Source organism: Ziziphus jujuba, chromosome 1 (genome assembly GCF_031755915.1).
Source record: "Ziziphus jujuba cultivar Dongzao chromosome 1, ASM3175591v1".
Lineage (NCBI taxonomy): Eukaryota > Viridiplantae > Streptophyta > Magnoliopsida > Rosales > Rhamnaceae > Ziziphus > Ziziphus jujuba.
The window spans coordinates 31,890,871-31,913,433 of NC_083379.1; the positions used below are offsets into that span (position 1 = coordinate 31,890,871).

General features: G+C 32.1%; 2 protein-coding genes across 6 annotated transcripts; one reads left to right on the top strand and one right to left on the bottom strand.

The window, feature by feature from the left end:
- Positions 1 to 5,228: 5,228 nt before the first annotated feature.
- Positions 5,229 to 9,808, top strand: LOC107415679 (protein PHOX1). 2 transcript variants are annotated; one of them, XR_001581233.4, is made up of 3 exons: positions 5,229 to 8,124; positions 8,209 to 8,435; positions 9,400 to 9,808. XR_001581233.4 is itself a non-coding variant. In XM_016024044.4 (2 exons), exons 1-2 carry the CDS (start codon positions 6,132 to 6,134, stop codon positions 8,355 to 8,357), a joined length of 2,142 nt encoding a protein of 713 aa, XP_015879530.2. In that variant the 5' UTR covers positions 5,229 to 6,131; the 3' UTR covers positions 8,358 to 8,678. The 2 variants fall into 2 exon arrangements, 1 of the variants encoding a protein (XP_015879530.2); XM_016024044.4 differs by lacking the exon at positions 9,400 to 9,808 and having other exon boundaries at positions 8,209 to 8,678.
- Positions 9,809 to 10,650: 842 nt separating this feature from the next.
- On the bottom strand, positions 10,651 to 21,613 carry LOC107415680 (uncharacterized). 4 transcript variants are annotated; one of them, XM_060813816.1, is made up of 16 exons: positions 21,427 to 21,611; positions 19,879 to 20,183; positions 19,668 to 19,796; positions 19,353 to 19,560; positions 18,640 to 18,786; positions 18,220 to 18,294; positions 17,530 to 17,601; positions 16,015 to 16,086; positions 15,674 to 15,745; positions 15,453 to 15,524; positions 14,690 to 14,761; positions 13,912 to 13,983; positions 13,058 to 13,201; positions 12,455 to 12,526; positions 11,737 to 11,883; positions 10,651 to 11,132 (listed from the first exon to the last, which is right to left on the bottom strand). In XM_060813816.1, exons 2-16 carry the CDS (start codon positions 20,071 to 20,073, stop codon positions 10,948 to 10,950), a joined length of 1,734 nt encoding a protein of 577 aa, XP_060669799.1. In that variant the 5' UTR covers positions 20,074 to 20,183; positions 21,427 to 21,611; the 3' UTR covers positions 10,651 to 10,947. The 4 variants fall into 4 exon arrangements, with proteins under 4 accessions (XP_060669799.1, XP_048328154.1, XP_060669800.1 ...); XM_048472197.2 differs by having other exon boundaries at positions 19,879 to 20,245; XM_025072412.3 differs by lacking the exon at positions 10,651 to 11,132 and adding an exon at positions 11,186 to 11,220 and having other exon boundaries at positions 19,879 to 20,245; positions 21,427 to 21,613.
- Between the last annotated feature and the right edge of the window lie 950 nt (positions 21,614 to 22,563).

Here is a 22,563-nt window from a genome sequence, read left to right on the forward strand (position 1 = left end):
GGTTAGTGGTTTAGTGGTTTAAAACAATAGTAGGAAAAACAAATTTGTAAGTAATAAAAAATAAAAAAGTACACAACCTGGTGGTAGAAATTGCTTAACGGAATAACAATAAAAATTAATATTTATCATTAATAATGACTATCATAGTATAATTCATATTTGTTAGAGAAAAAGTATAAAAAAAAATTAAGAAAATATTTCATCTAAACCCCATTAGATTTGCATTAATTTCAAATTAGTCTTTAAAGTTTTAAAAATATCATTTATCTTCCTTTATATTTCAAAAAGTCTTTATTTTCTTCTCCTGTTATTACATTCACACTCCTCAAAATAATTTCATCTTCACCTTTATAAAGATGCTATTTGTAATTTTCAAAACTTGAAGAACACAATTGAAATTAATGTAAATCTACGAGAGTCTAAATTGAATATTTTCAAAAATTAAAACATATCTTCTATTAATTTAAAGTTTTAAGAGAAGTGGTAGTTCCAATTAATATGTCAAAGATTTAAGAAGTTATGATTTCAAAACTCATAACTCATCCAGATTTATATGTAAGAGAGAGTTTAAAGAAAAATTATAAAATAAATAAAAAGTCACCTCTCATGTCAAAAACTAACAAGTAAATATTAAAAGTTTACTTTTCTATTTAAGATATTAATTTTTAAAAAATTAAAACTTATTTAAATAGAATTGATTACATACAAAAATAAATTCATTAATAATGATCGTTAGTAATGATTAAGGGTGGGTTCGGTGCGGATTGGTTCAGTTTTATGGGCTTTTTTAAACCGAATTGACCAATTCGATTTAGATTAGGTACGAAACAAAACCGAACCGACCACCATGTTCAATCCGAAATCGAACTAAACCGATGGTCATTGGTCTATTTGGGTTGGATTAACGATTTGGGGCTCATATTGGGCCTCGACCCAAAAGTTTTTATTTATACTATTTTGAAATAGAAATTGCATACATTAGGCTCATAATTGTATAAAGTTTTTTTAGACCTTTTTAATTATCAATTTTCAATTATATTTATGCATTATATTTTGAATTAAGTATATTTTTCAAGCTATTATCTAAATTAAATAAATTTAACATACATTCACCTAGCAAAAATACCAAATAAACTAACTATTAACTACAATACAACATAAAACCATACAACTACAATATAAGCTAAATAATACAACATAAAACCATACAACTACAATATAAGTCTACAACTACAATCTAATTATACAAATACATCATACACCAACAAATGAATCTACAACCATTATTAAATATAAAATAAAATACAAGCCATATTTGAAATTTAAAATCGTAAATTTCAAAATGAACTTATAATTAAATAAACTAACAATCCATAAAAATGAAAATTATTTTAAAAAGTCTTCTTCTACACTCTTCAATCCCATTCTCACAATAAATAAAATGATAGTTTTATTTTATAATTATATACTATATTTGTATATAAAAGTAAAATAAAATATTAATTTAATTGATGATCGGTTTGATACGCATTATAGTGGGTAAAATTTCATCCAACCTGCAATCCGAACCGATCATTTTAATTTTTTTTTATATATTTAATCAAATTAAACCAATTAATAAATTAAAACCAATCCAAATCAAATCAAATATATCGATTTGGTCTGTTCAGTTTAGTTTTTGTCCATCCTTAATAATGATAAGTAATATTACTCAATAATAATAATAATAATAATAATAATAATAATAATAGTAATAAGATGAGTTGGAAAGCTACTTAAAATGTTTTTGGCTCATGTGCTCCCAAAAGATGGAGATGTAGCTTTGCTCGTTCTAACATAATTAATTATGGAAGTGGCTTTCCTCGTGCAACCAAACCCAACTTTGTCCTTCTATTCAATCATGGCCGTTACTGTTTTTCTTTCCTTCTTTTTAATTTAATAAAATTAGAAACCCTCTTAATTTTTGTACCTTTGCTCTTTTAGACAAAATTAATTATGGAAGTGGCTTTTCTCGTGCAGCCACACCCACTTTTGTCCTTCAATTCAATCATGTCCTTTACTGTTTTTCATATGTCTTCTTTCTTCGACATTGTTTGTTAAACTCTAGAAATAGTTTTTATATGTCCAATAGACTTTTGTGATGCATATATATAGTGCATATATGTATAAATAAGAAGAAAGGGATAAGTAATTTTAAGTACTTTCAGTGCACGTGACCACCAACAAAATAGTTTTGTTAAAGTGCGTGACCATAAAAATTATTTTTTTAAAAAATTTATTTGTTTATTTTGTATAAGTATAAAAAAAAAAACATTTTGGTACTTTTTAAAATTATTAAATTTTAATTTTGAATCTTTAAAATTAATTTTCTCACATTAATAAAAAAATATTAGATATCTATCAAATTTTAAAAATTAAAAAAAATTTAAATGCTAAAAAAATTTTAAAAACACAATAGAAATACCAAATAATTATAAAAAAAAATTGACAGCTTCAAATAGATATTCAAAAAAATCTAAGAGCTCAAAAAAATATCAGATGATAAAAAAAAATTTGAAATTATGATAAAAAATACCAAACATTAAAAAAATTTTGACAGCTTGATAAAAGTATAAAATGTTTAAATAATTTTGAAAGCCAAAAAAAAAAAAATTGGAGAATCCAAAAAAATATTATATGTTCAAAAAAAACTAAATGTTTGGAAAAATCATATGATAAAAAAATACTTAGATGTTTGAGCATTATCAGGCTCTTAGAATTTTTTTTAAATATGTGGTATTTTTTTATCATGTTTTCAAAAACAATTTTACCATCTAATTTTTTTTTTAGGCTCTTCAGTTTTTTTTTTTTTTTTTTTGAGTATCTGATATTTTTTTTGAGGTTGTCAGATTTTTTTTACTATTTAGCTTTTTTTTTATCTTGTTTTCAAAATATTTGTAGTATATAATTTTTTTTTAAAACTTTTAGATTTTGTTAAACATCTAATATTTTTTTAACAATATGAGAAAATTGATTTTAAAGATCCAAAAATCAAATTTTGTAATTTTAAAAAATATTAAAGTGTATTTTTTTTTTTTTACTTCTATAAAATAAACAAATGGAATTTTGAAAAAAAAAATACAAAATCATTTTTGGGATCCCCTGAAGTATACGTAAACCTAAATTAACGAAATCAGTTAAAATTAATCTCAATTAGATAAATTTGAAATGATTTTGAAAATATAAGGTATTGATATATTACAATTGATTTTAAAAATCCTATTTAAAATATTTTCAAAACAAATTATTTAGGATAAAATGCAGTTTAATATTTTTTTATTTTTATAATTTTTTATTTTGAAGATTGTAAAAATAAATTTAATATTTAATACATTTTATTTTTAAAATATCACACAATTTAAATTTATTAATTTGTAACACAAATCGTAAAGATGGTAAAGTGCATCTTATATGACTTCCAAAATTATTATTTTTTTTCAAATTTTTTATTTAAAATTAAAAAAAAAATTGTCAAAAATGCAAACGCACAGTTTTGAAAACTCTTCATCTTCTTCTTCTTTCTTCTTTCTTCTTCCTCCTCCTCTGCTCAACCACGCAAAATGAAATTTACTTCGAATTCCATGGTCAATAAATTCAATTCAAAATCAAACCCCAAAAAAAAAAATATATATATATATATACAAGGTTAAATCTTTGAGTTGCAAGAATTAAATGGAAAACTTCCAATTTCAACATCTTAAACGCATTCCTCTAATCACAGCATTCCAAAACACCTTATATACAAAATCAACATCATTTTCTTCTACTGTCCTTTTTTATATCATGCATCCCAAAGAAGAAAACAAATAAACCTTTGGTTACACAAAATAGAAAAAAGAAAAAAGAAAAAGTAAATTATAAATGGTACGGTGTTTGAGCTTGCCTTGTTTTTTTTTATGGCTGAGAGCTTGCGGTTGCCTTGTTAAGTATGCAAACTGTACTGTTTTTAATTATATGTGACTGGCGGTTGAATGGGACCCGCCATAGTTCGTTACTTTTGTTCACAAGCTCTCTATGATGCTATGTGGGACCCAATCATTGGCTGACTTATTGTCAGGGGTCCACCACTTAGATTGTCAAGTTTTTTATTTTTTTATTTATTTTTTTTCATTTTACCGCCTTTCTCACTCCAACGAGAGACATACACGCTCGTTATCTAAAAAGAAAAACAAGAGAAACACACACGCTAACCCAGAAAAAAAGGATAATGAGTATCCACTATTACTTGTCCACACCTTTTTGTTACAGTATTATTATTATTTTTTAATTGTTTCTTTTTTCTTTTTTCTTAGAACTTGCTATTGCCAGAGCTTCTTTTTATTATTATTATTATTATTTTAATGAAACTATACAATTACTTTAGCTGCTTTTCATTTTCTTTTTCACTTACTGTTGTCGAGGAATCGTTAGGTTAAAATAACGTCTTCCTATTTCTCAAATTAGACTAGTCTTTTTTAATTGTAGTTGCATTATTCAGTGGGCAATAAAATTAAAAAAAAAAAGAGTATTGATTTATATGATAACTTCATATATTACATGATACCAAAACAAATATGAGAGAGAAAGAGAGAGAGAGAGAGAGAGAATGTCAAAAAAAATTATTGGCAATCAAATGATGTATTTTAGTATGTAAATAGATGAAAACGTCATAAAATCATGAAAAGTTGAAATAATTAGTAGTAAGTTTAAAAAATCAATTTAACATAAAAATATTTAATCATAAAAATATTGTGTACACCATTGAAAAAGATTACAATTATTGAAAGTCTTTTTTCATGGGAACAAAGAGATGTGTAAAGTTTTTAGAATAATGAAATAAATTTTTTTATGGACATAATAATGTAATAATCTACTAAACTTGGGGAAAAAGATCAACTATTATTGCTTAATAGAGTAATTGAAAAGGTAATTATGTGATTAATAAAGATGGAATTTTGATATTGTTGTGATCTGGCAATAGCAATTGGATATGTGCCCTTTTTGCTAGTCAATCGGACGGCCCCAAAAACTTAGGATTCAAGGAAATGTGGGACCCACCATGTTAATCTCTGTGTTACAAAAGGTATAGAATATAATATGAAAATTTATGTGATGTATAAGAAAGCCAAAGTGAACAAGATAAATAAAAAAAGCTAAGTATAAAAATAATAAATTATCCGGTTTTGCTATGCTTTTGTGGCGTATACGTCAAGCAGTGAAAATCTTAGACATTACAAAAGCAAACCAACGGATATTTGTCAGTTTTTCCTTCTGTTCTTCACATCCCATTTTCCCGTCAAAATCTTCTTTGCAGTTTTCCTGGTCTGAATTTTTCCTGGAAAATCTCAAACTTTTCTATTCGCGTGCATTCATATTCCCCAGATAAAGTCGAAATCTTTCTTCTTTCTCTCTCTTGAATAAGAACAACCAAAACAACAACAATAGACAGCAAGGATTCAGGTTTTCCTGAGAAGGGTATTTCTTAGCTGAATTTGAGGTTTGTCTGTTTCTCTCTAAATTGGGATTTGTTTACTCTTTTGGATAAACAGAACAAATCCTGATTTGGAGGGAAAGAAAGTTCTGGTTTTTTTCGTTTTTCCTTTATGTGTTTAGAGTTTCCGCTACCTTCAATTCTTTTTTCTTACGTTTAACGGGTGAAAAACAAAACCCATTTGAGCTTCAAGGGAACCTCAGGATTTTCAAGCCGTTTTCCAGCAAGCGATGCCCAAATGGAGGTTTAGGGGTGTTCTCTTGTGTATGAGCTTGTCTTTATATGCTGATGCCTTTTCTGATTCCCCCATAACATACAGGTTTGGTTTGTAGGATCTCAAAGTAAATTTATTAGGGAAAAAAAGAAAAGAAAAAGAAGGTGGGTTTAGAAACTCTTCCTTATTTATTTGTCTCATTTTTAAGGTTTAGGATAGAATTGGTTATTGAGTTTGGACTGGTTTTCTTGCATTAGAAATTTAGTTTCAACATTTGGATAGATTCTGTTCCCTATTTCCTTGGATTGGATTGGCTTGCTAGTCTTCTACTCTGAACACGTTATCATATAATTAAATTAAATTTCTTTCTGAATTGGAGTTTCTCTACTTTGAATTGTTGAATTCCCCATGGGGAAGAATAGCGGAAAGAAGAAGAAACAGGCAGGGCAAGAATCAAGTGATAGTAGTGGAAAGCATAGTAAAAGTGGGGTTAATAGCCCAAAAGCCTCGGATAAGGATGCTGAGGTTTTCATATCCATGTCCCAAGAATTGAAGGATGAGGGGAACAAGTTGTTCCAGAAAAGAGACCATGAAGGAGCCATGTTGAAATATGAGAAAGCCCTAAAATTGCTTCCTAGAAACCATATTGATGTCTCGTATCTTCGGAGTAATATGGCTGCCTGCTATATGCAGATGGGACCCAGTGAGTACCCCAGAGCTGTCCATGAGTGCAATTTAGCTCTTGAAGTGACACCAAAGTACAGCAAAGCTCTCTTAAAGAGAGCAAGGTGTTACGAGGCTTTGAATAGAGTGGATTTGGCTCTAAGAGATGTTAGCACTGTTCTAAAAATGGAACCAAATAATGTAATGGCATTAGAGATATCAGAAAGAATTAGAACAATGCTCGAAAGGAAGGGATTAAAAGTAACTGATGATACAGTAATTGAGTTGCCTCGAGACTATGTTGAACCACCATTGTTTTCACCTCCCCAAAAAGTTGTTAAAGAAAAGACACAGAAGAAGAAGAAGAAGAGCAACAAAGTTGATGAGAAAAAGGTTGACAAAAAAGTGAAGGAAGAGAAGGTTGAGGAAACAGCAGAGGACAAGAAGGCTGACGTCAAGATTGTTGTGGAGGAGAAAATTAGCAGTATAAAGGAAGAAGTGCCTAAAAAAAATGTAAAATTGATCTTTGGAGAGGATATAAGATGGGCTCAGTTACCAGTAAATTGTACCCTCCCACAACTAAGGGAGATTGTTCGTGAACGATTTCCCAGTTCAAGAGCAGTTCTTATTAAATACAGAGACCAAGAAGACGATTTGGTTACGATCACTACTAATGAAGAACTGAGGTGGGCTGAAGAAGCAACAGAATCACAGGGCTCTGTCAGGTTACACATTGTAGAAGTGGAACCTGAGCACGACCCATTCTTTGAGAAATTGAATAATGAGGAAGAGGTGCACAAGCTTAGTACTCCACAAAACAATGTGGCAGAGAATGGTGTAGTGGTTAAAGGCAAGGAAATGAAGGTCTCATCTTGCATTGAGGACTGGATATTCCAGTTTGCTCAGCTCTTCAAGAACTATGTTGGACTTGAATCTGATACATACTTGGATCTTCACCAACTTGGGATCAAGCTCTACTCTGAGGCTATGGAAGAGACTGTAACGAGTGAAGAAGCCCAAGTTCTTTTTGACATAGCAGGAGAGAAGTTCCAAGAGATGGCAGCTTTAGCATTGTTCAACCGGGGAAATGTTCACATGTCAAGAGCAAGAAAGAGAGTATATTATACAGGAGATGATTCAAAAGAATCGGTCCTTTCACAAATCAAAACTGCATATGATTGGGTCCAAAAGGAATATGTAGAAGCCGGAAAAAGTTATGATGAAGCTCTGAAAATCAAACCAGATTTTTATGAACCTTTTCTGGCTCTAGGACAGCAGCAATTTGAGCAGGCAAGACTCTCTTGGTACTATGCAATTAGCAGAAATGTTGATTTGGGAACATGGCCATCTACAGAGGTTCTGCAACTTTATAACAAAGCTGAAGACAACATGGAAAAAGGCATGCAGATGTGGGAGGAATGGGAAGAGCAACACCTACGTGAACTTTCCCAAAAAAACAATGTCAAAACCCAGGTGCAGAAGATGGCGCTGGATGGACTTTTTAAAGATATATCAGCAGAAGAAGCCAAAGAGCAGGCTAAGACCATGAGGTCCCAGATAAATGTCTTATGGGGAACCATGCTCTATGAGAGATCTATTGTGGAATTCAAACTTGGGTTACCAGTATGGCATGAATGTTTGTTAGTTGCAGTTGAGAAATTTGAAGTTGCTGGGGCTTCTCCTACAGATATTGCCGTCATGGTGAAAAATCACTGTTCAAATAATGACGCACTGGAAGGTAACATATGTATGTTTTTTTGTTTTGCACCCAGAACTTGTCATGTGTAAGTTTAAGGACTTAACTGCTCATTTGTAATTACAGATTTTGGGTTCAAAGTTGATGAGATTGTGCAGGCATGGAGTGAAATGCATGAAGCAAAAACATGGCGGAATGGGATACAATCATTCCGATTGGAGCCATTGTTTCGACGGCGAGTTTCAAAGCTTTATTCTGCCTTGGGGCATGTATGAGTTACATGATTATAAATTGTTTTAGAAAATAGTAGGGAAAAGATTCCACAGCCCAGGAAAACAGTCTTTTCTATTGAGGTAGGTACCATTCGTTCTGATAGTTGTTAATTTACATCACAACTTAGGAAGTTTTTGTTGGCTGCAACAAAGCAAAAAGCTGCACAAGTAGACATCTTACTGCCGCATGTACCATTCACAAATGTCAAGTTTGAAATATCATGAAAAGACTTTCAACCAGCAAAGGCTGAATTATTATTTTCTTCAAAAGAACTGCTGCTTATCGTTTTTCTAATATATCTTGTAGTGTTGATAGTTATGGTACTTTATGTTATTTTTATTATTTCTCTTTTCCAAAATTTATTTTTATGAATTTATGTAAGAGTCAACTATTAGCTGTATAAGCTGCTTGTCAAGTGGCAACCTGTGCATATAGCAACTGGAGTTGGGATGGGAAGCACTCTAATTTCACAAGTAACTTTGGTACTTTGCATTTTAGAGAGAACAATGAATCAGAGTAAAATTTAGAATGAAGCGGAAGAAACAGTCAATGTTTAAGTTAAAGCTTTGTAAATCAAATATATTTATTCAAGTAATAAGTTTTAAGAATCAACATTAAGAAGATGAAGCAACTTCTCTGCCTGGTAAGCCGAAGGAGTACTCTGAAAGTTATCTGCAAACAAATCGTTAATTGGAACTTGAAGGATTAAAATTGAGTGGACCTTACGGTTTTTTAATGGCTTTGAACAAGGTTCTGTAACAATTATCCATTAAAAAATTACAAAATTTTTCATACGTGTGTTTTTTTTTCTTTTTTTTCTTTTTTTTTTTTTTTAAAACAATTGTTACGTTCCTTTGGGAGTAATATTGCACAGTGCAACTTTTGATTGCATGCGCCAGATACTCTTGGATAGTACATATTTTAATGTTCGCTCTTATCTTCATTCCTTTCTGGCATTCCATGGTTTAGATTTGGCTCACAATTTACAAATCCATTATAACTATTGCTTTAGCATCTTACTTTGGCATTGGGTTTGTTCTGCAGGTTCTTTTTACGATGTACCTCTAAAGTTCAGCTTCGGCCTTGTATTTTTACAAAACAGTGGACAGTTGTGCAACAAAAGTCAATATTTTTCATAGTTGTTTGCAGAAAACTATTTTTATTTCGTTTCTGTATACTGGGGAGAAGGTGAGGTCGCAGGTCTTTCCATTCTGCCTTCTCCCACATTTCATCCCCAAGTTTTAGCAGTTTCTGACAGTTGAGTCTTGTCTGTATTATTAGCAAATCTTAGTTGATTGTATGTCTGGGTGATTCTTATTTAGATTTTAGTGTCGGTTTCTCATGTCACTTAAATTCTGTTTATCTTTAGCAGCAAGACTTTATTCCATTAAATAACTTTTGTTACTTTTCATGAAGTAAAATTATTCAGAAAGTATCAAACTTTTTCAGGGTCCATTCTGTTTTGCAAATTGATGTAGCTAAATTGTTTGACAGAACAATTGATGCACACTTGTTTTTTCCCCCCCTTTTTATGGGACAAAATAGATTCAGGGTTTTTGCATGTTGCATCGGAGTACACAGGAACAGAATCAAGAGGAAACCTATCAGGTTGGATGTTTGATCCAAACTGCAGACTATACAATGCTAAAAGTTTTAGCTTATTAAGCAGTGAGCTATCTTCTACCGGTTTGCTCAAATTATGACTCGATTTTTGGAGATTGAATATAATGAATAACGAGTAACATCTGACTATATCGTGATTGTTCCTCGGTGCTGATAAAACCATGTTTACAGAACCCACCTTTTTGCCTGCCAGCTTGGAAATCGATTTTTGAACTCACCCAACTTTTGACCGTTTTACATAAGCTATATCAACAATCGAACTCACCCAACTCTTGTCCTTCATACAAAAGCTATATCAGCAACTTTGTTTAATTGCTCAGCCAGGTGATCATTGGATTTGCACCATCCTTAGTGTCTTCATACATTTAACATTTCTCAAGTAATACGACTTGCCTTCAACACCATGTTCAACGAAATGAATCCGACTATTTACATTTACATGTAATATTAAAGAAACATATGAAAAAATATTATTTGACACAACCGGTGTCCATCACAATAGCAATCCATACTGCTATTTGACATTGTAAGTGGCTATAATCCCTTTCAAGGATGATTTTGATAATAACATGGTAGAGTTTGGCATGCAAGAAACTATGGCATTAAGCTAAGCACTTCAAATTCATGGCTAACATGAACATGCATCTATATATAGGCCATTAACACATTAAATTCCGAAACAACATTCTATAGAAGAAGAATTCAAACTTAGACAGGTCATAATATATACATGCATCCGCATGTAGAGCATCTGTACATTAGTAAACACACAACATGATACATATACAATTAATTTAAACGATGTTCAAATTCCTCGGTTGACCATATATACATGCATCCAAGTATCACCGATCTGTACATTCATAACAGTTCTTTCCTCCACATAAGGTTTTATCTTTCCCTATGGAATTTATTAAACTGTACACAGCTGATGACTGCTTTACAGAATACCTTATTACCACTCCCAATCTATTCTGGCCGAATGCTTACCAGATTTGGGAGGGCAAATGACTGAAGCTTCTTGATCTCAGATGCAGTTACCTTGCAAGACTCCAAGGTTAATGACCGTAAATTCTTCAGAGGCTTTAAATACTGTAAACCCTCATTGGTAACACGTGAATTTGACACACTTAATGACACCAATGTGGTCAATCCTGCAGCATTCTCAGATGACATATCAGCGGGCATGACTAAGAATGTAAAGAGGATTTTAACAAGGATGTTAAAAGCAACAGAGATTTCCTATGCATTCAATTAATTATGCATTGAACACAGAAAAGTTAGTACATGCTAGCTATATTAGAATGAAGCACCCATAACGCATTGGGTAGGGTTACCTAAGGGGGGGAAAAGAAATCAATATTGGAGTTATGAATGCGAATAATGTTTTGAATATGAGTATATGACTCAACACTTGAGTAAGCAACTGATCTTCATTATATGAATATTTTCCATTTGTACAGATATAGGCATTTCATATATATATATATATATATATATAAAGGGGTCATGTTAGAAGAACTGCTCATGCATATACTACTGCACAATGACTGGAAAATGGAACTTAAAAGCAGGATCCAGATGCTATTATAAGTTAGGCCATAGAACTAGCAGTCTCACCATGCATGTATTTTTATCCATTCAAGCATATACTTCTTTTTTTTTTCTTTTTATAAATACATTCAAGCGTATACTTAAAAGAAGTATTTTACATGATGGCTATTGTAAAGTAAAAATAGAATAAAGTAGTAAAAATACCAGAAATCAATTCCAAGGTTTTATCGGTCAGGTTGCAGTTTTGTGACAAATTTAGCAGAGTCAGGGAGCAAAGGCCTTGAATATTCTTCACACCAGTATCTGTTAATCCTCCACCACATATTTCCAAGGATTGGAGGTTCTTGAAGTCTGCTTGGAATGAAAACATATAAGAGGGTAAGACGTTAAGAAAAACAGGTTTACGCAACAAAAATATAAATCATCACAAAATAAGTTAAATTTTTAGTAATTGATAATTACAGTCCTAGGTGCTCCAAATATACACCGAATCTCAAAGACAGATAAACCTAACTTCAGATGATGTCAGTGTTGGAAATTAAATCAAATCGTGGAAGACTGTAAGAGGTAGCAAATGGACACAGATTCATTGCTTTCAGATATGATAACTTCTGATCAAACTTAATTATTATGATGATTTACAATAAGCACATAAGAATAAACAGTAAAAAGAAGCAAAAAAATCTATTACTAGGATAGAAACCTCAGATAGTCCATATGTGGAGGATAAAATTCTCATGCATGTACATTAAGCATGATCTGGAAAAAGTAGTAAAAACTAAAAAGAATTTATTTTCCATGGAAGTGATGCCCCATATAAGGGACTAAGGGAGGCAAATTATATAATGGTTAACCCGAGTAACAACTATAGCCGCATCAACCAAATAGACAGGGACCAATGGTGGAGATATTTCAAACATACAGCGTAAATAATTTGTCCCAGAATCTGTAATTCGAGCCCCAAAAAGATCCAAATGTGTTAATCCAGTAAGATCTGCATCCACAAATCACAAGATCAATGACACCTAGTACCTAGGTGTATTTCGTTTTTTGAAGATATTTATTGAAAGAGGAAAAGAAATTCTCCTATGTTCAAGGGGATGAACAAGCTCAACCTTTATGAACAATTAGATAAAGGCAAAATCCAAAATGAATTGGAAAAGAATATAAAATGAACAGCAAACTAAACTAAATAGGGTTTTGTAAGACTTACAATCTAAGCATCAAATATAAAATTTTATTTACCAATTTGATTATGGATTTTGCCTTAGAATGAGAAAGAATATGATTTCTTTAAGTCGTAACGGTTTTTCTGAAAGTAGAAACTCTAATTATAATGGTTGAGTACAATGAAACACAGTACCATGCTTAGAACTTCAAAACAAGCTAAATATTCACTTAATTTATTTATTTTTTCAAAACGACATCATCATAAAAAGATTTGCCAGAGGTAGTTGTCCGTATTGAATACTAGTGTTCAGCTAATTATACATGTAAAGTTACATCAAAAATTGAAAATACTTACTTGTAAGAGCTGCAAGTCCAGCATCAGTAATTTGGCGAGCATCCAAATTAAGTGATTTAAGAGATGTCAATCCAGACAACCTTCTCAAACCACCATCAGTTATTAATGTGAATGACAGATCCAAATTCTCTAAATTGTTCAAACCTGGAAGCATAAACAAGAGATACACGATAATGTATTTAATAATCATAGATAACAAAAAGAAAATAGACATGCAATGACAAACAAGCATAATTAGATTCCATATGATCAACATCCTGCAGTCAATTTTCCCATATAAACTCTTCTTTCTTCCACCATGTCCTCCAAGACTTGATATGAGCAGTGGGAGAAAAACCTTAGAATCAGTTTCAGACTATACAAATTATAACGTGTTTTAAGAAAGAAAAAAAATGCAGGATGAACACAACCACCAATTAAAGCTGCTCCTATTGCACAAAAAGGTCTTATTCATTTCTTTTTGTAAGTTCTTATGTCATTGTTTTTTTCTTTTTCTTTTTTTTTTCCCCCTTCTCTCTTTTTAACTTCATTCTTTCAAAAATGTGGATAAATAGTATATAAATATTGTACTGTCCACCAGAGTTTTAAAACATTATTATTGTGCCATGACCAAGAAAGACAACATAATGATACCATCAAAAGGAAAGAATTTATAGATCACTTTATTACAACAGACAAGAAAGTTATTAGCCCCAAAAGAAAAAAAAGGGGTAAAGTACATAATTTCTCAGAATATTTAAATTGTAGACTACAACTGTAGCTCCGAACTGCACCAACATCCTATTTATGCTAATACTTTAGTTTGGAATCATTTATATCTTGCAAATGTGAGAATGTAGAAAAAGAACCCTAACCTGAGAGATACCGAAGCCCACTGCTCCCAACTTCAGTATCAGACAATTCCAAACTTCTCAAGAGTCTAAGGCCTGAATAAAGGAACAGAGGAACCAAGGATAAAGAAATAAGACAAACTTAAGAACAAAAAATAGGTATATGAATTCGGAATAATGGTGGCTTGTCATAAAATTAAATCCAAAGTACTGATACTACAATTAAACAAACTATTACAATCCAAAACAGAAGCTTAGAAATTATATAAGAACTCTAAAGTAACGTCTTTATGATTTAGTTGTATGGGTCAAAGGGAAAACACTTCAACCATTTATTCCAGTGACATCTACTTCTCAACATTGTTTTTAACCAACAAAATGGTCAAAGAAGAGGAGTTGACATGTCTAACCAATGTAAGACATAATAGTGAATAAACAATTATAAAAAGTAAGCAGTCCAACCACAACCCAGATTATATAAGTCAATTATCATTGTTACAATTGAAGAATTTATAAGCCACTGATAATCAGCCTTAAAGGATAATCAGTACAGAATTGAGGTTAATCCTAGAAGACTTTGATAAAATGAAATTGAGACAGTAAGTTTGAATTTACAAGGAGACACTCAGGTTGGCCAATAAAATGCAACTACACAGCTTCAAGCTGCTATTTTCTCTCACGAGGGGAACCCTAGGGGTGGGAATACACACTAGAAGAAGAGGATTAAGCAAAGCACACTAGACAAACATGTAATTTTAATTTGAAATGAAACAGATATAAAGGTAAAAACTGAATAGTAAACCTGTCAAATTAGCAAGTCCCTTATCACTTATCTTACAGGAATCCACATTTAGACTCTCTAAATTTGTTAAACCTGCAAAACAAAAAACAAAAATAATAACACAATTACTCTCAAAAAATTTATTGCATGCCTTTGCAACCCAGATGATAAGAAATGTAAAGAGTGGACCAATTGAGAAAAGAAAAAACTGAAAAATGGTACAGAATAGTTACGCTATTTAAATACACAAAACCACCTAAACTTGAGACTTAAGGTGACAATGTGGAATACCCTATAGAAATGACGTCATAACTTATCTGTCCAACAGAATCTATAAGCAGAAGGTAATCCACAAGTCAACAAAAAGATATTTCTAGAGATTAACAGCATTAAATAATAATAAATTAAAAAAAAACAATATAAAAAGGACAGCAAACTCAGGCATACCTTATCTCGAAAAGAATAACTACCTTTAAATTAGGCATTACCATCAATGGATTTAAGAATCTAAAAGCAGCCAAATCCTAAAGATAGCATTGTACTCTTTCTATGTTAGAACACTTAAGCTGATAGGAAGATGCTCAATAGCATATAAAGCTCAACACACAAATACAAACATTTCTGACAGCACAGGGGAAAAATAAATGTCAGAACAATAACAATTTATAGAAGATGATGTGAACAACTTTCCTAGAATTAATTAATAAAACCTGAAGTCCAACATAGGAAAAATATCTGAAACAATAAACATGTCGTCAGAGAAAGAGAGAGTGAGAGAAAGAACCTTTAAGATGAGCCATGCATGCATCTGTAATATCATTAAATTGCAAGCTCAATACCTTCAAATTTTTAAGTCCTGTAGTAACAAGATTTATTTAGCAAAATGAAGACTACAAAGGAGCAAAATGGAATAAGCACATTCTAATACCACGCATTCCATTACACACAGACCAGATCCATTATTTCAATGTTAATATCTCATTATAACATCCAAATGTCACTCACCAGAAAACTTATCACATCCATCATCAGATAGACCACATCTGTTAAGATTTAAGTATGCCATGGCTTCAAGAACTGCAAAGAAACAATCAGCTTCAATAAAATATTGTAATAATAACTTATAGACCCAAATCTAGCAAAAATACTTGATTATTGCTAAATGCATTTCAAATTATTAAAACTTTAAGCCCTCTAGGGTTTTAAGTTTCTTCTATTACCTAAAACTTATATATCAGATGTAAGGGTTGAGTTTACAGAATCTATTATGTCTCAAGTCATAGAAGGATAGAAATTAATTATTAGAAAGCCCAAGAAACCAAAAAAAAGAAAAAAAAATAGTGAACCTGAAATAGATTCAAGACATGCAGCAGTTACATTGCAGCCCTCCAAGTTCAACATTCTAAGCTTGTGCAAACCTGCAATACAGATTTGAAGATCCAGCAATTCCAGACTCAATAGACTGAAAGAGAACTAAAGAATGACTTCATAAGTAAATAATCTATGGTACCTACAGCTTGAAGAAAAGCATGAGTTCAGTTCATATGACAAAAACTGATACAAACTGACATTTAAATGGATGTAGCTCAATTTTTTCGGTTCTCTGTCCATCTAGAGGCCATGTTAATTGTTTGTCATGCACAAAGGTTTAATTCTAGGATTTGATGGGTTTACTTTTTCTCATGCACAGAGGTTTAACTCTTGGCTTAGTGGGTCCTCATAGATTGATTATCATAGCTGATTTCAATAATGCACAGAGGCAATCCACAAGGCTGAAACACTATTGCCTGGCATAAAGAGGCTCAAATATACATGAACTTACAGCTGCAACTGCTTCACCAAGTTGATAGAACAAATACAACAAAAATATTAGCAACAAAGGAATTGTTAGGCTACAAAATATCTACTTTCTCTTTTTTCTTTTCTTTTTATTTCTTTCTATTCATTTTGGCACATTGATGGGTGACAGGTTGAGGGAGAATGAATGGAAAGAAGCAAGTAAGCAGGAAGGAAGGCAAGAAAGGAAAGTGTTCTCTTTTGAATTTTTATAGCAAAAAAGAAATGTAGATTTGGTATATATTTAAAATTTGCAATCAGCCTCTCACGTTAGGTTGACTAATTAAGGGAAGAGAAGGTAATGTATACCTTTTCAAAATTTTTTGGGACAAGGGTGCTACCATTGTCAACCTAAGGGGTGGCAATATAGCTTAAACAAAAAAACAGTATACTTAAAATGGTTAGCACACAAATAACTTTTGGATGATGAGGAAAAGTTATTGAAACGTAATGAGATGCTTTAAATAAGTCACAACGTGGATAACAGATTGTTGTGCATCATATTGCACTCCTAAACATATTCAGTTATATTTTATCCTTCCAGCTTCATAATTTTCTCAATTATTAATGGCCACCTTTCAGTTTATATTGGTTGTTTCCACAGTTAGGCATAAGTATGTTACGAAACTGGTGAGATATGGCTCATGATTCTCTCTTCTGTGCGTGATTGAAGTAATATATGTTAACATTTAGATATCTCTTCCTTGGAGTTAAATGAGAAAATCCCTCTTAATTATTTTGCTGCCCATGTAAAAGAATTTAGAAATTGAGCTCTTTTAGGGCTTGTTTTCCTACTTTCCTTATGCTTCCTGTGGGTACAAGAGTGTTTCATCTTTCTTCTTCAAGCACATATAAAATATTTGATAAGAAAAATGCATAATAAAAAAAGCAGCATAGCAATTCTGACGTATTATTAATTTATTACATAATTAACAATATGAAAACACATAAAATGGGATTCCAGATGATGAAAATATTTTTCATGGCAACATTAACATCACACCATCAAATAAATTTGACATTACCTTTCAAATAAGAAACTCCAAAATCAGTAATGTTATTGTTGGAAATCTGCAACTCTTCAAGGTTATTAAGCCCTGAGACATAAGAGTAACTTTTTGCTATAAAAGTTCATCCAAACTGATTCTTTGAGCAACCATTTTCAAGCCCCAAAAGAAAAATCCACACAATAAGAAATTAAATTCTCCAATATATTCCTCTCGAGAATCTAACCAACTTCCACCTTCTACACAATTAATCTTTTGTATTTTTTCCGTTGGGTCACTTCTACATAACTAATCTTCACAGATTGTAGTACAGTACAATTTACACAGCCAAATTGCAATAACAAGAAAAGTGAATCATATAATATATTAGTGCAAGCAATACATCAGTCCATCAGCCACAAAGAAGCACAAAAGGAAACCAAGATTTTTACTCACATTTCACGAAGAATTGGTGATTAACAAATACATAAACATCTATCAATAAGCGTTATTATTTCAAAAGAACACATTAAATGTCAAGTATATAGCATCCCACAGTGTGACAAAAATGTAAATCCATACAGGACAGAAAAGTCCAGTATAGAAAGCTAATAAAATCTTATCGTAGCTGATACATGTATGCATATAATCCTAAAAGTACATTTAATAAAACCCTCAAACGCGTGTTGCAAATGGAGTAGATTGCATTTTCATTATTATGACAATTACCTGAGAGATATTTCAAGTCTGAATCTACAATACATTTACAACATCTGATATTGAGAGACTTAAGCTTCATTAGCCCTGTAAAATAATTCCACAGAAAACAATTATGACTTTTTAGACCCACAATTTAGAGAATTGGAAAAGATGAAATTTTATGATAAAAAAAACTATATCAGCTTGACATCTAAGTAATTCCACTGCTGTGCCTGTGTCTATTTCACTGAATACTCAACAAGAGGGACACACCCTCCATTAAACATGGAAAACAATCATTAGGGTCTAGCCTCATGCTTCAACCTACATTAACGAGTAACCTAAAGATGCACGTGAACACCTCTCCATGTCCGAGGTCAGACAATTATAAAGTTGAGAACAAGAAACGATGTTTATTTATGTCAGTTGGAATAATGACACAGGACAAACCTTTAAGATGAACGAATCCACCATGAATCCATGAACACCTCTCCAAGTCCAACTTTTCCAAGTTAAATAAGTTAGAGAAGGCTCTCATTCCTTCAGCATTTAGAGCAGTGCTCTTTTTAAAACTCAAAGATGTCAAATTTGAAAGACCTACAGACAAGGTCACCACCATAAGCATCCACATTAACCAAAACCTACCACTACGAAAATTAGATTGAAATAGAGAGAAGGAAAGTATTCACGGAAGTATAAGACAAAAAACTTAATGAATTGAGAACCAACATATCAGAAACAACATAATATCAAGCTTGACCAAATGAATAAAAAATTCATCATTCATTTGCAACTGCCCAAACTCCTAGCCCAGTAAACTAAAACCGCACACTGTCTTCAATACAGCCATTGATAAATATTTAGGTTAGCATCTGCTAAAGCTTTGAATGACTCTGTTTGTTAAAACAGCCAAGTGATACTAAACCAAAAGTAAAAATGTCTCTATTGATCTGCACAAAAAATGTCCTCATAACTAAGTAAACTTTGTGTCTGTCACCGGTAAAAAGCATAAAATATATATAGGAAAGAGAGAATATACAAATTCTGTCAAGAAACAATAGCGCGATGCTGAATAATTAAGCATAACATGAAGGCGATCAGCAGCATCACAATTTTACCACTGTTAAAGCCAAGATGTGACAAAAGGAAATAGAAAATACTACCACTAATGTGTTTAAGCCCATTTTCAGAAAATTGATCACAGTAATTTAAAGTTAATCCTTGGAGGCCTGGGCAGTCTTTCAGATAAGCCAATCCAGAATCTGTCACCTCAGAACCAGAGAGATCAACAGAAAGCAAAGATGAGCCTTGTGAAGATATCACATCCAACCAACTATCTTTTACGCCAGGATAATCACCCAAACAAACATCCTGCCATTTTAATGCAAAAAGCTTAGAAATAGCATTCCTCAATAGGCCAATGATGTTGAACTAACTATCAAAGTTTCAAATTTACAAAAGTTCCACTGAAATATCACCTGGAGAGCACAGTCTCGAAAAGCTTCAAGAGAAACATCAGTAAGACAGTGGGAAGCAATCAATTCATCGAATATCTGCTGACTTACATCCCTTGGCAGCATTGAGAATGAACTATATTTGTCAATATCCTGTTACATTGACTTACATGTAAGGTCAGGCCAGATAAATAGGCGCAGTCTTACATGTGTAAACATCACATAGAGTATGTACCTCACGAATTTTATGTACACATAATTTCAAAAGAGATGGGCAACTGCCTCCTGGCTGACAATTTACAACAGGACGAGATAATGCAGTTGCCAGCCATTTTGAACTGCTACTTTTATGATATCTTCCAGATACCCCCCTAGGTACACCATCTTCGATGACCTGTTGGTCTCTCTTTCTTGAACAAATTCCCCCCATTTAAGTTAAGCAATGATCTAGCAGATTATCAGTTGATCTCAAGGACAGTGAAGAATACCAGTACTACCCATGTCGCAACAGAATATAAGAAGCATGGGTTTCACTTCACCCTAGATGACAAACATACACCATAAGATGCTTGGAATCATCTTAAGTCAATAACATACCTCCCCTAGATGCACCAAAAAGCAAATTACTTTTAGAGAAAGAGATTGATGAGTTCTATTTCGTAAAACAATTATCAGGCCAACTATGAAAAATAAAGTTTCGTAAAGCACACAAGTTGCAACAGGGAAAGATATACTTTGAAAAAGAGAAAAGAAAAGTCTAGAAACACATGACAGAATCAAACTAACTCCTTCATTGTATATGAACAACAAATTAAATTAACACTGACGAACACATTAGCACCAGCAAGAACTACTTAGAACCATCCAATTCATTTCCTAAAGACAACCATGGCGTCACTATCAATCAAAAGCTTCGTCGTTTTCTTCATTGATATCTACAAAATCAAAACTAAGCTGATTGATTAGCACGAGTCACGGCGCACCACAACATCTCCATCATAGATAAAGATAGGAAAAGAAGACAGAGGAACAAAAATGGAAATGGAAATCAATTTGTCCCAAATAAAACACCAGAATGACAACAAAAATGGCGCAACCATATGGAAATGACTGCTCCAAATACACACGTACACAACCCAAAAAATAAATAAATAAATAAAACGAAAAAAACGAAAAATATAGAAGACCCAATTCAGATAGAGAATACGGATACAAATTATATTCATAAAACACTAAATTGTAAGCTTAATCATAACATTTTGCACTAAAGTCTAAGCTTTTTGATAGCATTTTCTGTGTGGTCCAACCCACAGGCTCAAAAAAATAGAAGGTTACAGACATATTATCCCTTTAAACACATATCCAGATAACAGCGATCAAATTAGCTTTCGCAGAAGAATATATCCATCTACTACCACTCCCACAAAGTTTGAAACTTAATAATTCATCAGACCAACCCACTAATCAATATGTGAGGACCTAGTTCGTTATTTCAGTATCCGATTGCCCTTCCAAAAATTGTTTAGACCAGAAAAGAAAAAATAAATAAATAAATAAGGAAAAAGAAAAGCGGATAGCATGTACAGGTACAGCTTAGTTACGTTGAATCATCAACTTTTCAAACAAACACAACAAGCCAAGCACAAACCAAAATTTCATTTGTCTTAATTTATTTTCCTCCGGTTTCTTTTTCTCCGAAACCACACACAGTTTCAAAGTTTTCCGATAGAACAAACAACAATTAAGAATAGAATAATAATAATAGTAACAAAAGAGCTCTCACCGATCAGCTCCTGTATCGAAAAGACAAAAAAAAAGAGACTGAAAGAAAAATTGAAACACTAGAGAGAGAGAGAGAGAAAGAGAGAGAGAGAGAGAGAGTGTTGAAACTGAAAGAGAAAGAAAAGCAGGCGTAAGATAAAGGAGGAAAATGAAAGAAGAAAGGAAGAATACAGAGAGAAAGAGAAAGAGAGAGAGAGAGAGAGAGAGAGAGAGAGAGAGTGGGAGTGAGAATGACGGAGCTTTGCCTTCTGAGTGACTAATCAACCTGATCATGCCACGTGGCAGGTGGAATGGTTTCGTCAATAAAGCCCGTGATTTAGATAAGAGGTTGACGCGACTCCTCTTTCTGTGGGTCCCCCACCTGCCGTCCTAATTGTTAGCCTCTCGGTGGGAAATTAAATTATATAATTATATAAATATATAATAAATAAAATAAAATGTCGTTTATTTACCTCTACAAATTATATTTCCCAATATTCTGGTCTTAATAGTTAATACTCTCTCTGTATTTTTGCTTTTAATTTCTACAAAACTCGTATATTCGAATTCCCAATGCTCTTTTATATAAGTATGAATTTTAGCAAAAAAAGAAAAATAACTCAAATATTGCTTCACTACAAACAAAGATTGGTTTTTTTTTTTTTTTTTTGGTGTGAATAGAATATAATTGCCTTTTTTCTTTACACAAGTTTTAGAACATGATCTTACTACACCGTTCTAATATTTGTTTTTGTTTTGACGGAGAACGTTCACACATTTGTTTACCATCAAAATAGAAAAAGCATTCATCAGAAAATTCAAAATAGCAACAGCTTTAGATTCAAAAGAATTTCTTTTCTTTTTTTTTTTGCACTTTTTTTTTTAATACATATTTTGTCCAGATATGAAGAAAATATCCATAAAGTTTTCCCACCTACATAAACAAGATTTTCATAACCATTTGCCAGTGCCACAATATCTGCTCAAGCATATTTCATATGAAACCCCATAGCACCATGATTCCCTTTGATAAAGATATAGAATCAACAATGGGAAACAAATTATTACCGAAATAATAATGGGGAACAAATAAATTCTAAATAAAAAATTTAGGCTTTTAAAAGGAAAGAAAAAGAAAATAATAATTAAAATTGTGAAA

Bases quoted from the DNA above. Each gene is read 5' to 3' on its own strand.
- LOC107415680 (XM_060813816.1), bottom strand. From the start codon at position 20,073: ATGGGGGGAATTTGTTCAAGAAAGAGAGACCAACAGGTCATCGAAGAT. The intron at 19,561-19,667 runs GTGATATTTCAG...TTAAAATGGCAG, and splicing joins TTCGAGACTGTGCTCTCCAG to GATGTTTGTTTGGGTGATTA. The intron at 12,527-13,057 runs GTAAGTATTTTC...TTGTGGATGCAG, and splicing joins TGGACTTGCAGCTCTTACAA to ATCTTACTGGATTAACACAT.
- LOC107415679 (XM_016024044.4), top strand. From the start codon at position 6,132: ATGGGGAAGAATAGCGGAAAGAAGAAGAAACAGGCAGGGCAAGAATCA. The intron at 8,125-8,208 runs GTAACATATGTA...TTGTAATTACAG, and splicing joins AAATAATGACGCACTGGAAG to ATTTTGGGTTCAAAGTTGAT.